Here is a 14,061-nt window from a genome sequence, read left to right on the forward strand (position 1 = left end):
TCCCAATCTTACACTCCATTGCGAAGCGAAGCAGACAGCCCGAAATAAGTTTTAACACAGGCGACAATTAAGTTTTCTGTCAGTTTCGTGGGCGAATGCTTAAATGGAATTGAAATAAGATATCACAGGCTTTGTTTGCGCTGCGTGATTGAGTATCTGAACAGCGATAGGAGGAAGCATCGATGTCACGAAAGGATGGTTACAAATGTCACGGGCAGAGTGTTGTACGAATTTGTCAATTTATTAAAAAAGAATGCAGTCTGCATCCAAAACAATTGATGGGAATTCCCACACATATGAGCGCACTCAGACGAGGAACTGAATATTATTCGATCGCAAAAAGTAGTCATTGAATACGGCCAGTGATACTCACTTTGACGTCAGCCTTTATTTGTACAATTAATCGTCTACAGGGGAGTTGATGAGTATTGATATTTTTGAACGTAAAAACCGCAGTGGTCATAAAACTTTCCCAGAAATGTAAAATTCGTTTTGCTTCGAATATAATTCAATGTCATTTAAAAACATTCTTCCTTACTCTCTTGAAAATGAGCCGAGACAAGAAAGTGAAAGGTTATCAGATAAAAAGCTAAGACCTGGGTAAAAAGTCAAAAAACACTTTTGACTTTATGGTTCAAATATCTTTTTTGCATCTAAAATTTTGCCCGCCCGCCCGTCTATAGAAATCACTCTAGCTTCTGAACGAACTGAAGTGGATTGATAATATTTTACCCAAATGTATTTTAGGTCCGTAGAACCTTAGGTGTTGAAAACGGACAGTATTTTGAGTTTTTTGCTGTAAATTGCCAGTTGGTGTTCCTAGTATGTGGGCAACATTCTTGCATAGAACTGTCCCATATAATTGTACCTCCAAATATTCGGTATTTTTATGACACTTTTATCGGGATTGTTTCAAATTTTGTATTTGGAGTCGTAATGGGTTTTACATCCTATGACTGACAATTGTAAATACTACAGAAAATTGCCACACACTTGTATGACCTCCTCCATATAACAGTATCACCCAACTTTCCATATTTTCATGATTTGAGCCACATTATTCAGATCAGATATTTGGATTTTTTATATTTTAGCAACATTTTTCAACGCATTTTCTTACATCTTGCTAGTTTTTTTCCAAATAGTGTAGGATATCAAAAGATCGGCAATGCCGCACTAAGCAAAATGTTTAGTTTTATATCATATTCTCATTTTATTAATACGTACATTTTGCTAAGATGTTTACATAAAATCAAAGATATATCTTTACACAGAGAATTGCAGCTATATGAGCTCGAACATTTTTTATCTTTGCAGGACAATGGCTTTTCTCTAACTCAAATGAAAACAATAAGAAAAGCTCCAAAGCCGGGCGGGACCGACTTATGATACCCCACACTACTATGCATTTTCACTAAAATGATCAAGCTTGATTCTAGGCTAAATTCGGTAGTATTTGCCAAATTCGATCTTATTTGTACTAATTTTACCCATATGGACCTATTTTATGCAAATTCAATAGAGTTCGTCATACAATGACAAAAGGACGGGCAGACGGACATACATAAATCTACTCAGAATGTGATTGTATGAAGATCATCAAGAAGAACGTTGGGTCTACCTCCTTCCCTTCTGCATGTTTTTCGAGCAAATGCACATGGACATAATAAGGTATAATACGGAGTGATATATTCAAGTTAAATTGGTACCCACTTCACTGGGTCATTACTTGAAAAATGTTCAATGGAACAATGTTATGCTCAGCATTGGAATACCACAAGTGTTTCATCAGATTTTATCCCATTGTGAAGATCGTTCAATGCAAGTTGGCCAACACACCAAGCGTTAGCACATATATTTTCATTCAACAAATGCACACCAAATGTGGGACCGTGGCTGTCGATGAGTCGCACTGGTCTGTTCTTTCATAGTTGATTGAGACAGACGATGATGACTCAATTAAATGGAATCTTCTGCGGTAGGCCAGTACAAAACAGGTATGTATGCTAAAGGTTGCACATGTGGTTTTCGCACAAAAGCTTTGGTTTACATTCAAATTGGCCTTAGTCATACTTTGACAGATACAATCAGCGAATAGCAGACTCACAAGTTTCAATAAAAGAAATATTCCGGAATAGCACCAAGAGCTGGAAAAGCTACACAACTGTTTACCAGAAATTGTTATCAGATTTCACTCATCTTCTCTGGTATCAGGGGTTTCAGTTATCGACAAAATGTATACAAAAGTTGTAATAAATTGTAATAACAATTTCTGGGTGTCTGAATGCTTTAGTTTGTCCTGGCACCAGCATATATATGTACTCCTTACCCGACCATGTCATCGAAGAAACCCTAACGTGTCTAACAGACTTGTCATTCGACAAAAGAACGTTGTCAGTGAGATGAGATGGGTTTTGATGGAACGCATGACATCACAAAGTTGTCAAACTGAGTTTGATAAAGGGTTCGATGTGTTCATCATCATATCCCAAAATTCATTGTTCGGACCATAATGTTGTATGCTTGTGAAATTCTGTCAAGTCATGTGATACACACCTGCACGGTCATTCTGAAATGTCAATTGCGCATAACTACACACATAATTACCTACATTTTTTTAACACTAGGATTAATTAACTATGTTGGGACAACAAAAAAAAAAAAAGAAATTAAAAACCAGGTTAAGTTGTCATAAATCTAACCAAAAGGCCAAAGACAAAGATCCAGAACAAATAACAGCACTTTCCGCACACTGTGCAAAAATCGGAGCTTCAAAATTTGGCAGAACACTTTGTAATTTGTCTATGATGGTTGGTATTGAAAATGAGGTACATCGGTCCGCCGCCATGTAACGGTACCTTCCGATATTCTGCACTTTGATGTTTTTCGCCACATTTTCCAAGGATTTGTCTAAAAATTGGTATTAGTAATTCGTAATGGGTTCTAGCTTAGTTGGCGGAGCATAGTATATATAGGTACATGTTTTGGTATAGCCCACATAAAGCTCTAACGGCATTTATAGATGACAATCCTTGAAGTATAAAATTGTCTATAGAGTTTTCCGATTTGGTATGGCCCCCATATGACGGCCTCACCTACTTTATGGCTTTTTGAAGTTTAAAGAGGAACGCGTTTAAATTCAGATGTTTCCATACAAAAACTTAATGTTTTTTTTCTTCTTTTGTTCTACTAACCTTGAGCCAAATTCAAAAATAAAAAAATAAGTTCAAAATTCAATTTTTAAATTGTTGAGGATGAATCTCAGTGGAAGGTAGCCCTTTATTACAGCATAAGTGATATAAACACTTTTTACAAAGAGCCACATTCGATATTAAGTTAGATACCTGGCACTTGCTAGTAAATAAAATCCGAAGTTGTTCGTCGAATTCTATGTATATGACTTTTTTAATATTTAAATGGAATGGGTGTTATGTTAGTCATTAATAGGTAAACGATATGCACCGCTTCCTTTTATTTTGTCAATTTTTATGAATTCATGACACTGGTCTCCAGGTTACAACCCGCACAAATAGGTATATTCCAATGGGGAGTGTTTCTCAGACTGTCATGCGACCCTCTTATTTCATCACTCTCACTTCAAACACACAGAAATGTACATCTTATTCATTTCGTCATAATTCTCTATGCGCTAAAAAGCACGAGCGTAACATGGGCTTACTCTCCATATTCTCTTCGCCTTTATTTAAGAGCCTCAGGGTGTACAAAAAGAAAACACACGATTTTTAGCAAGTTTTTGGTAAGCTATTATAGCTCAACTAAAAACAAAAATGATTATAAATAAATGCTTCCTCATTACAAACGCTAACTGACACTGGAGAACAAATGTGTGAATACATGTTCGAATCAGAGTAGTTGGTACATGTGTTCCTACTCACATGTGTTCAATCTTAAGCAGGACACAATAACAACAATTATTTATGATTTTAATAAATTTTATAATTAGAACTGAATACTTTCTACATGAAGGTAAAAAATCTGAAACTATGGTACGACACAAAAGTAATCATTGCGCTGATTGGTGGTAAAGTGTTAATCGTAAGACCCAGCAGAAAGTTTATTGCGGTGTAACACTTTTATCTGCGACTGTTTCGCCTTTGGAGCATTTACGAGTTTGTTGTTTTCGTTTTGTGAGTTGTTGTTTTTTAGTTGAAATACAACAATTTCGTAGAACACGCATATGCTCATTAACAGTGGCCCAGTGAGATAACGGAGAGCCCGAATGAATTATAATTTGAAAGATAACAAACACCTACGAACCTATTATCTATTCCTCACATTTGTTGTTTGTGTTGTGGTTGGCAAAAGGTTTCAAATGTCTTGCTTTAAGACGACGATAACAAGAGCTGTATAATACATGAATGATTTGACTAAAAATTTATTTTCATTTTCGTTTGTCATGGCTTTGGGTCACCGTGCCACAGAGCTTTTGGCAACTTTAAATGCCATGCAGTTGGCTGTCGCCAGTCTTACAGTCGGTGTCTGCAGAGACTGGACATTTTGGAAAGAGAAGAAACATCGGACATTTTCGCTTCACCAACAACGACGAGGTATAACAAATAACAAATTCTACAATTCCGCACCTACAGTTGTCCAGTCTGTTGTGTAATTCTTCCCAAACGGAGGTCGGTTGGCTAGCAGTGTTCTTAGCATTGGAACGTGAGTAATTCTAACACAGTAATAATTGGAAACTAATGGAAGCACCAAACTAATGAAATACCCGCGATTTGGCCGCGATCAGCTGAAATGTTTTTTGTGTTATGTGAAATGAATGGGACATAAATCTGTGCGAATGAATGCATCGAATGAGTGGATTTATGAAAACAACAATAATTGGGGGATAGTAAAAAACGAGGCGAGCGCTGTTTCAGTGCAGCAAAAAAACAAACAAACGATTCCGCAAATATTTAAGTAATTTGGCAAGACTTGCACAGTGGAAATTTAGGAAATTTAGTGTGAAAAATCTACGGTTGTACGGACACTCACTTTCGAATGAAATCGTGCTTGCCTGAGTGTAAAATAATGGTTACAACAATGAGAAATACAAACAAATGTCCAATCCAAGGTACAGGTGAAAACAAATTAGAACGTATCAGATTGTTCCTCTGACAGATGTATGGTCCTCACTCCACATGTGTCTGTTCATTTAAACATATTCTGATTATTAAAAAAATGTTGTCCCTTTATGGGAGCTGTTACGATGGTGTGGAACAATATTGGCCATTTTCGAACCTGACCCTCTGATTACTTCCTCCATATTATATGACATAAATGTATATATTTTTTGGACCAGAAGAAGCTGACCGATGTTGCCCTAGATCTAGGTTTGGTAAACTCGGACACTTTCTTCAAGAGTTATCGCTAGATCAACTCAAAATGTCCCGATACGAATTTCGTGCAAAGAGACCTAGAGCTTAGAACCATTATTTTAAATGATATATACACTATCTTTAGCCATATGACTGAGGGCATAGTTAGGGGTCACCAGCAACTTTCTTGAACAAAATATAGGCATTAAAGGAGTAAAAAGAGAGATACCTGTAAAGAATGTAAGAACAGGCATTAGTATTTTTCGGTAGTTTGGTTCCAATCGTACTTTTGTAAAAACCACGTACAACATGGTGGCATAAATAAATATTTTTTTCCTTTCAAAACATATACAGAGTTTGTGTGTGTATTGTTTTGAACGAAAATGAAAATAATTTGAAATTATTATGAATTTTGATGTAACAAAAAGGCATAATTTCCAGGTTAACGGCCAACAAAATGTATTATTTTGCGATAACACAACACTGTCCCTCTATTTTGGATTCGATTTTGTGGAGAAACCCCAATATATCACTTATATTTTGTGGGTTTTCCCCAATACAGTGATTCTGTGAGAAAAGTACAACAAACAAAACCAATTGTTAAATGTTGGAAAATATATTTGAGACTATAAGACTCCGGTACAGAGTCGCATTATCCTCGATTCTTCGAAGTTGAGCAACCTTTCCTATTGACAACAAAGCGATAACAGAACTACTTTTTCCTTGTGGAGATGCATGGTAGAAAAATACGGGTAACACCAAGTGTTGTTGTACAACAATCGTAACAACAACCACATACATATTTGTTTTTGTAAGTAATACAAGTGTCAGAGTTATATGTCCAAAAATGTAAACAAAATAATTAATTTTCAATAAATTATTTAAATTTCAAAAATATACATTTTTGGAATTTGGTTCATTAAATTGAAAATGCAGAAGAATACTTCTTAAAATATGTAATTTTAATGCATTCACTCACATCATTCCCCTGAATGCATAGTTCTTAGCTGTTGGTCCTAATTTCTCAACACTTCAAGCAATCGCTGGAAAATCGCGGAAAAGGCAACATCCCTTTCAAGTTGAAACCAAACAGCATACATACAGTACAGTATTCTACATTTTGCAATTTTAGGAAACATGAAATATACGAATATATTATCTAACGAGGTGTCGCTGTTCCTTAACCACAAAAAAGTTTCCGAACCATCGCCTTTGGCGTTTTGTTAAGTACAACGGCGATTTTTTCTATTATTAGTCAAAAATGTGTTCACATTGCCCTGCAGTGAAATTTTATATCAAAAAAGGGTATACCTATTGTATATCAAGAAATGGAATTAAATCACAAAATGTCGTATCGAGTTTCCGAACCATCGCCTTTGGCGTTTTGTTAAGTACAACGGCGATTTTTTCTATTATTAGTCAAAAATGTGTTCACATTGTCCTGCAGTGAAATTTTATATCAAAAAAGGGTATACCTATTGTATATCAAGAAATGGAATTAAATCACAAAATGTCGTATCGAGTTTGGCAGTAGTATTACTATAGAATCCAATCAGCTGGGACTTGCTGTACCTGTAATAATTATACCATGGTGGAGATGGGTATTTACATATATTTTTTTTTTTTTTTTTTTTTTGCAAACAAAAACCTTTTCAACAACAAAATATTTCATCACATAGTAAAATATTCTAATAATTACTCCATTGAATTTGTTTCTCGCAGTCGCAGGCTATATAATTTGATGTCGAAATTTGTCATGTCACGTTTGATGTGAATAGAATACAAACAATGAGTTTGCAAATTTTAAAATGTAATCTATCAATCGTGCACAGTGACTTCCAATGATTTTTATTTATTTTACTTTTTTCTTGTTACTTATCAATTATATAAATCAGGATTCCTCTTTCTCAATATTTGGGTCTATGAGTGCTTCCAGAGCTGAAATATTCGGCGTGCTTCCAGCCGATGTATTTGCATTATGTGTGTTCAAATGCAAACAAATGCAGAAAGCCCCAAAACACTGTTGCAACAATTTAATAAATTAGGTCAATCGCATTCAGTTAACGACGCACAACAATGGCGTGATGACGTTTTGCACTTCTGTGGAGAGAATTGTCGCTAACAAATATTTTTTTTATTTATTTGATTATTTTTTGTTGTAGACATTAAGATAAAATTTTGTAGCTGTCTAACAAAAAACCCAGTGTGCCTGCACTATCCGTTTGTTTACAATACAAATTACATTTCAGTTTCAAAACGAAAATACAATTTTATAGTTTTTTAGCTTTTAGTTGTTTAGTTTTTAAGTGAACGTGCAGCGAACAAGTTCCAACCGTCTCACAAACACACCAACTTCCAATCGGATTGTTGTGGCATTTCGGTTAAGTAAATTTACCTTTTGCAGATCCAACAACAGCAAATTCCAGTTACTCTTGCATACCTGTAGCTGACACCGCCAAGAGCTATTGAGTTGTGAGGATGGCTACAACTACTTTCAAGATAAATGGGGTTCCATACACAGGTGTGTCCGATCAGTACTTAAACAAAACGTCGGGGATCTTACATTTTTTCTGTTTTCAGTGAATCTCTCAACTCTGGCTCCCGACATTACGTTAAACAATTTCATTAGAGACCATGCCCAATTGACGGCTACCAAATTCATGTGCCTGGAGGGAGGATGCGGGGCCTGCGTTGTGTCAGTATCGGGTAAACATCCCGTCACTGGTGATATGAAAACATGGGCCGTCAATTCGGTGAGTGTACAGAAAACCAAAAATAATTTCTTTAATTATTTTAACTTTTATTGAATTAACAAAATTATTAATTACCCAATCGTTATATTGTTTCCCACTTTCAAAAAAGCAAAAGAGCAAAGTTAATAGAAAATAAAAGTGGGATTTATGGGAAAGAAGGTAGTTGAATGAGGCAAATAACACTCCTAAATGGAACCACTCTCTCTCTCTCTGTCTCCTAAAAATTTACTTTCTTTCCGGTAAACCTGTAGTAGTGTGAGTTTAATGAAGTACGTAAAAAATAAGACAATATCATACCTTTAAGTGACTGCTATTTAATTTAAATATCTTTCACCCGATTCGGTTCCAATCAAAATACATCCATGAAATTTAGATTAATTTTTTTTATTCCTTGATCTCATACCATTTATTACCAACCGATTTTAAATAAGCTGCGGTTGCTTGAAGAACAAACGCTGTCGCTGCGAAACATTCACAGAGAACTTGCGAACTTTCAGGGTGACGAATGTGTTATTGAAAATTTTGTTTTGGGTTTCGAATTTTGTCGAAAGTAGTTTTATAGAAATTAATTGTTGGCAAGGTATGGCAGAAGGATTGAATTTGAAAAACATGTTTGATTTTTTACACTTTTCTCCCGATATTTTTATATGAAAGAAAATCGCAAAAAAAAAAACAAATGAAACGCCTTGGATTTTTTCCTTTCTAATCCCAAAACGGAAACATTTGTTCTTCCCAAAAACCGGAATATGAATTTAAGTTTAACCGAATTTTGTTTTTTTTTTTTTAATTATTTTTTTTATTATTTATAAGAATAGAAACACATACACAAAAAAACCGTATACATGTTATGACATTTCAAGAGTACCAATAGAAAACGTATTCAGGTGACAGCTATGGCCTACCTTGTCTTCATTGTACCATGGGTATATCGACACGGAACAATGAATATATTTTTTTATTCCATTTAGAAAAAAAGGTCCTCTAAAATTAAATTACAAATTTCTATTTTTTTCAATTTGGTTCTGTTAGTAGAAATTGCTGTCAAACTTCCGTACTATTCTCACTTGAAGAAGATAATTTCGGCGTACATTTCAAAATTCCCTTAAAACTTAATAAATCTTTGTCTGATAATCAATTCTAATTTAGTGATCTTAAAACTGTTCTACAAGAAAATTTATTTGAGCGTTCCACATTGTTGTTCTATCATCTCTTTAGTGTCTAACGCTGTTGAACACGTGCAGCGATTTGGAAATTACGACCTGTGAAGGAATTGGCAATAAACGTGATGGCTATCATCCCATACAAAAGCGAATGGCCAAGATGAATGGAACTCAATGTGGGTTCTGTACACCAGGGTTCGTAATGAATATGTACAGCTTGCTGGAATCGAAGGATGGAAAAGTAACCATGGATGAAGTGGAGAACTCTTTCGGTGGCAATATCTGTCGCTGTACTGGCTATAGACCCATTTTGGACGCAATGAAATCGTTTGCTTTAGACAGCACCATAAAAATACCGGAGGAGTGTCAAGATATCGAGGATCTTACAAACAAGAAGTGTCCGAAGACTGGACAAATGTGCGCGGGTCAATGTCATAAGTCCTTAGAATTTCTACTTTACGCCGACGGCAGTCAGTGGTATTGGCCAAAAAAATTGGACGAACTCTTTGCCACGCTTTCGAAAATAGACTCTAACGAACACTATATGCTCGTGGCTGGCAACACGGCTCACGGCGTCTATCGTCGATCGGATTCGTTGAAACATTTTATTGACGTAAATGGAATAGCTGATTTGAAGAAACATGACTTGTCCAAGGATGGCTTAGTCCTGGGTGGTAATCTCAGCCTCACCGAGGCAATGGACATATTCACTGAGGCTTCAAAGCAACCCGGATTTGAATACTGTCAACAGCTCTGGCACCACTTCGATTTGATTGCAAACGTTCCCGTGCGAAACGTAAGTAGACGAGCGTAAAATTGGTTTGATTGCATGTCGTGTTTGCGTCACGGCACGCCTGAGTCGTTCCGGTCGATGCAATGATGAGTTCACAATAACAATGTAGTTGGACTGAATGTTGTGTGCTTGAGTTATACCAGAGTTCGGATTGAACGGCGATACAAAAATATTGCATATTGTCATCATCTCACATCATTTCTTGACAACAGCACACAACACCATTCATCAGAAGAGAATACAACGAAATCATTTTACACTCATTCACAAAATCATTGACACCATATCGAATCATGCGAATGATCGCACTGTTGCTTGATTTAAGGATAAATGGTTTTCTTGCCGAATATTTTATTTCTAATTTATTTATTTTTTTTTTTTTCGACAAAAATTATAAAAGTTTTTTTTTTTTATATTTCGACCTCGATTGTTCGTTGCACTGCATTAGAATGTCAACGAATAGTAAACGAATCATTCGAATGTTTTCGTATTTTTGGTGCATCACCTACAGTAGTGTTTGCTTGACATGTAACGGCTCCGACAAATGATGTGTTAAAATGCAACAACAGCATTGTCGTATTGTCGAATTAATGCAATTCAATAGAAGTGAAAGAGGGAATACATGAAAAATATGGATTATTTCATTCCGAACTCTGATGCATGCCTGTAATGGAACTAATTATCGACAACAAAACCTTAAATATATTTGAATTTGATTGCAATTTAAGTTAAATTAAAATATCTGATTCCATTGCAGACTGGAACATTGGCCGGCAACATTTACACCAAAAGGGAACATGAAGAATTTCCATCGGACGTGTTCCTGACTTTTGAGGCCCTAAACGCCCAAGTCGTTGTTGGTTATTCCAGCGAGAAGCGCGAAACCATGTCCTTGGTTGATTATGTCAGAGACAAAACTTCCAAAACAGTAATCCTTTCATTCAATTTACCGGCGTACCCTAAAGAAAACTTTATTTTCAAGTCGTACAAGGTAAGCCACTGGCGTACGCCCGACGCAACAACTACCTAACCCTTCCAACCCTTCTCTTTTGGAATGCATAGATAATGCCTCGAGCTCAAAACGCTCACGCATTTGTTAATGCCGCTTTCCTGCTGGAGGTAGAATCGTCAACGGGCGTTGTAAACACCTGCAGTCTCTGCTTCGGTGGCATACGCCCAGACTTTGTCCACGCTTCTTCAGTGGAGGCAGTTCTTAAGGGGCAGTGTTTTTATGAAAAATCTGTCGTGGAGAAAATCTTTGCAGAATTGGCAACTGCGCTGCAACCCAATGAGGTCCTGCCCGACCCCTCCCCCGACTATCGCCGCAAGTTGGCCTGCGGTCTTTTGTTGAAGTTTCTTTTAGAGAGTGCACCCGCAGATAAAGTGAAGCCGGAATTTCGCAGTGGAGGTCCCATTTTGAAGAGAGAGCTTTCATCGGGTATTCAGACCTTTGATACGCAGAAAAAATTCTACCCCGTCACTCAGCCAGTTGAAAAAATAGAAGGTAAGGTAATGATTGAAAGTTTGACAACGCACTCATCCAAACCTATTCCCAGGTCTCATCCAGTGCTCCGGCGAAGCTACTTACATGAACGACACACTGACACCCCACAATGCTGTGCACTGTGCCTTTGTTACAGCCACCAAGGTTGGCAGCACCATCGAACAAATCGATGCCTCCGAAGCTATTCGGGTTCCTGGAGTTGTGGCATTCTATTCTGCCAAAGACATTCCGGGAAGTAATACTTATGTAGACGAGGGTTTCGGCTATGAGAAAGAAGAGATATTCTGTTCACAAACAGTGCGTTATTACGATCAGCCCTTGGGCATGATCGTGGCATTGAGTAGTGATATTGCAAACCGCGCCGCATCCAAGGTCAGAGTTATTTACTCCAAAGGGTCCGAGGTGATAATGCCGACACTACCAGACGTTTTCGCCAACAATTGTCTGGAGCGAATTCACAGTATTAGCCCTTCGAAGATCGAGGACATCAAGTTGTCCGAGGCCGCAGATATTTCGGGCAAGGGTATTTTTGAAATCGGTCTGCAGTACCATTTCACAATGGAACCTCAAACGTGTGTTGCAGTGCCATTTGAACAAGGTCTGCAGGTGTGGGCCACAACTCAGTGGATGGATCATACACAAGCGGTTATTTCGAAAATGCTTCAAATCAAGGCAGCTGACGTCCAGTTGAAAGTCAGGCGTCTTGGTGGTGCTTACGGCAGCAAAATCAGTAGGGGCAACCTGGTGGCTTGTGCAGCATCATTGGCCGCGTATAAACTGAACCGTCCCGCCCGATTTGTCCAGACGATTGAATCGATGATGAACTGTAATGGCAAACGCTGGGGTTGTCGTTCGGATTACGAGTTTCACATCAAGGCCAATGGCAAGATTGTGGGCTTGAAGAACATTTTCTACGAAGACGCCGGTTGCACCTTGAATGAAAACCCCATTGACGACCATTCTACCGTCTGTGCAAAGAATTGTTATGCATTCACAGAAGACAATCTGAAGATCGAAGGCAACGCGGTCGTGACGGATGCCACCAGCTCCACCTGGTGTCGTGCACCAGGATCGGTTGAAGGTTAGAAAAAATAGAATTTCCTTTTGCGAACATTTTTAAGATCTTTAATTCGTTCTGAAGGTATTGCCATGATTGAGAATATAATGGAGCACATTGCCTTTGAGGCCAACATAGACCCCGCTGACGCTCGCATGACAAACATTGAGGATGGCAACAAGCTGAAGGAGCTGTTGCCACGCTTTATTGCCTCTACGGAGTACAGGAAGAGACGCCAGGAAATCGACGATTTTAACTCGAAAAATCGGTGGTTAAAGAAGGGACTCGGCATCGCTATAATGGATTACCCCATCTTCTATTTTGGCCAGTATCCAGCAACTGTATCCATATACCACACGGATGGCACCGTTGTTATCTCCCACGGTGGAATTGAAATGGGTCAAGGTAGGAAAAAATGTGTATTTTGCTCTCAGCTTCGTATATTCACACCCCCGCCCTTTCTCCGCATATTTTAGGCATGAATACTAAAATTGCACAGGTGGCCGCTTATGTCTTGGGAATCCCTTTGGAGTTCATAAAAATCGAATCAAGTGATACCATAAATGGTGCCAATTCGATGGTCACCGGTGGTGCGGTGGGAAGTGAAAGTTTGTGCTTTGCCGTACGTAAATGCTGCGAAGTACTAAACGACCGCCTGAAGCCCGTAAAGGACTCATTGAAGGACAACGCGTCGTGGGTCGACGTGGTGCAGACAGCGTGGGGCAAAAATATCAACATGATTGCAAGTGACCACTATAAGAAAGGTGACATGCCGAACTACCACATTTACGGTCTGGCTCTTACCGAAGTCGAATTGGACATTCTGACTGGCAATCATTTGATCAAGCGAGTGGATATTCTGGAGGATACGGGCGAAAGTTTAAGTCCTTACATAGATATTGGGCAAATTGAAGGGGCCTTTGTGATGTGTCTCGGATACTGGCTAACGGAACAGTTGGTCTACGATCGCCAAACCGGGCAGCTTATGACAAACCGTACGTGGACTTACAAACCTCCAGGTGCCAAAGACATTCCCATAGATTTCCGTGTTAAAAAGCTGCAAGGATCTGCTAATCCAGCAGGATTTATGCGTTCGAAAGCGACTGGTGAGCCGCCCAGTTGCCTAGCCATCAGCGCAATATTTGCCATACAACATGCAATTCAATCGGCCCGCAATGATGCCGGCCTCAAGAGGGAGTGGGTTCGCTTAGGTGCTCCCACAACGCCCGAAACGATTGTCTTGAACGCTGGCAACGACACATCCACCTACACGTTGGAATAAGTTGTATCCGTAAAGAAGCTTAGCGATGTTGCCGCACGTAGAATAGAATGGTGATTGGGCTCAAATCTTATGGTCTTACTCTAATTTGTTGATACACATACACACACATATAAATGTATAAACAATAAATTTATTTGCTTTTATTCCTCTGCTTTGTTGGATTATTGCGTCGTATTTGCCAGAGT

The 14,061-nt window shown here is 38.2% G+C and overlaps 1 protein-coding gene across 3 annotated transcripts; it reads left to right on the plus strand.

The window, feature by feature from the left end:
- The first annotated feature begins 4,543 nt into the window (after nucleotides 1-4,543).
- Nucleotides 4,544-14,019, plus strand: LOC101901324 (uncharacterized). Of its 3 annotated transcripts, none has more exons than XM_059132337.1 (9): nucleotides 4,544-4,568; nucleotides 7,732-7,848; nucleotides 7,908-8,080; nucleotides 9,296-10,036; nucleotides 10,791-11,024; nucleotides 11,096-11,537; nucleotides 11,590-12,618; nucleotides 12,679-12,999; nucleotides 13,071-14,019. In XM_059132337.1, exons 2-9 carry the CDS (start codon nucleotides 7,806-7,808, stop codon nucleotides 13,874-13,876), a joined length of 3,789 nt encoding a protein of 1,262 aa, XP_058988320.1. In that variant the 5' UTR covers nucleotides 4,544-4,568; nucleotides 7,732-7,805; the 3' UTR covers nucleotides 13,877-14,019. The 3 variants fall into 3 exon arrangements, with proteins under 3 accessions (XP_058988320.1, XP_058988319.1, XP_019893881.2); XM_059132336.1 differs by having other exon boundaries at nucleotides 4,559-4,677; XM_020038322.2 differs by lacking the exon at nucleotides 4,544-4,568 and having other exon boundaries at nucleotides 7,577-7,848.
- Nucleotides 14,020-14,061: the final 42 nt, after the last annotated feature.

This window comes from Musca domestica, unplaced genomic scaffold, assembly GCF_030504385.1.
Source record: "Musca domestica strain aabys unplaced genomic scaffold, Musca_domestica.polishedcontigs.V.1.1 12, whole genome shotgun sequence".
Classification (NCBI taxonomy): domain Eukaryota; kingdom Metazoa; phylum Arthropoda; class Insecta; order Diptera; family Muscidae; genus Musca; species Musca domestica.

Coding starts and splice junctions, on each gene's coding strand:
- LOC101901324 (XM_059132337.1), top strand. CDS start 7,806: ATGGCTACAACTACTTTCAAGATAAATGGGGTTCCATACACAG. Junction 11,538..11,589: donor GCCAGTTGAAAAAATAGAAG/GTAAGGTAATGA, acceptor ACCTATTCCCAG/GTCTCATCCAGTGCTCCGGC. Junction 12,619..12,678: donor TGCACCAGGATCGGTTGAAG/GTTAGAAAAAAT, acceptor TTCGTTCTGAAG/GTATTGCCATGATTGAGAAT.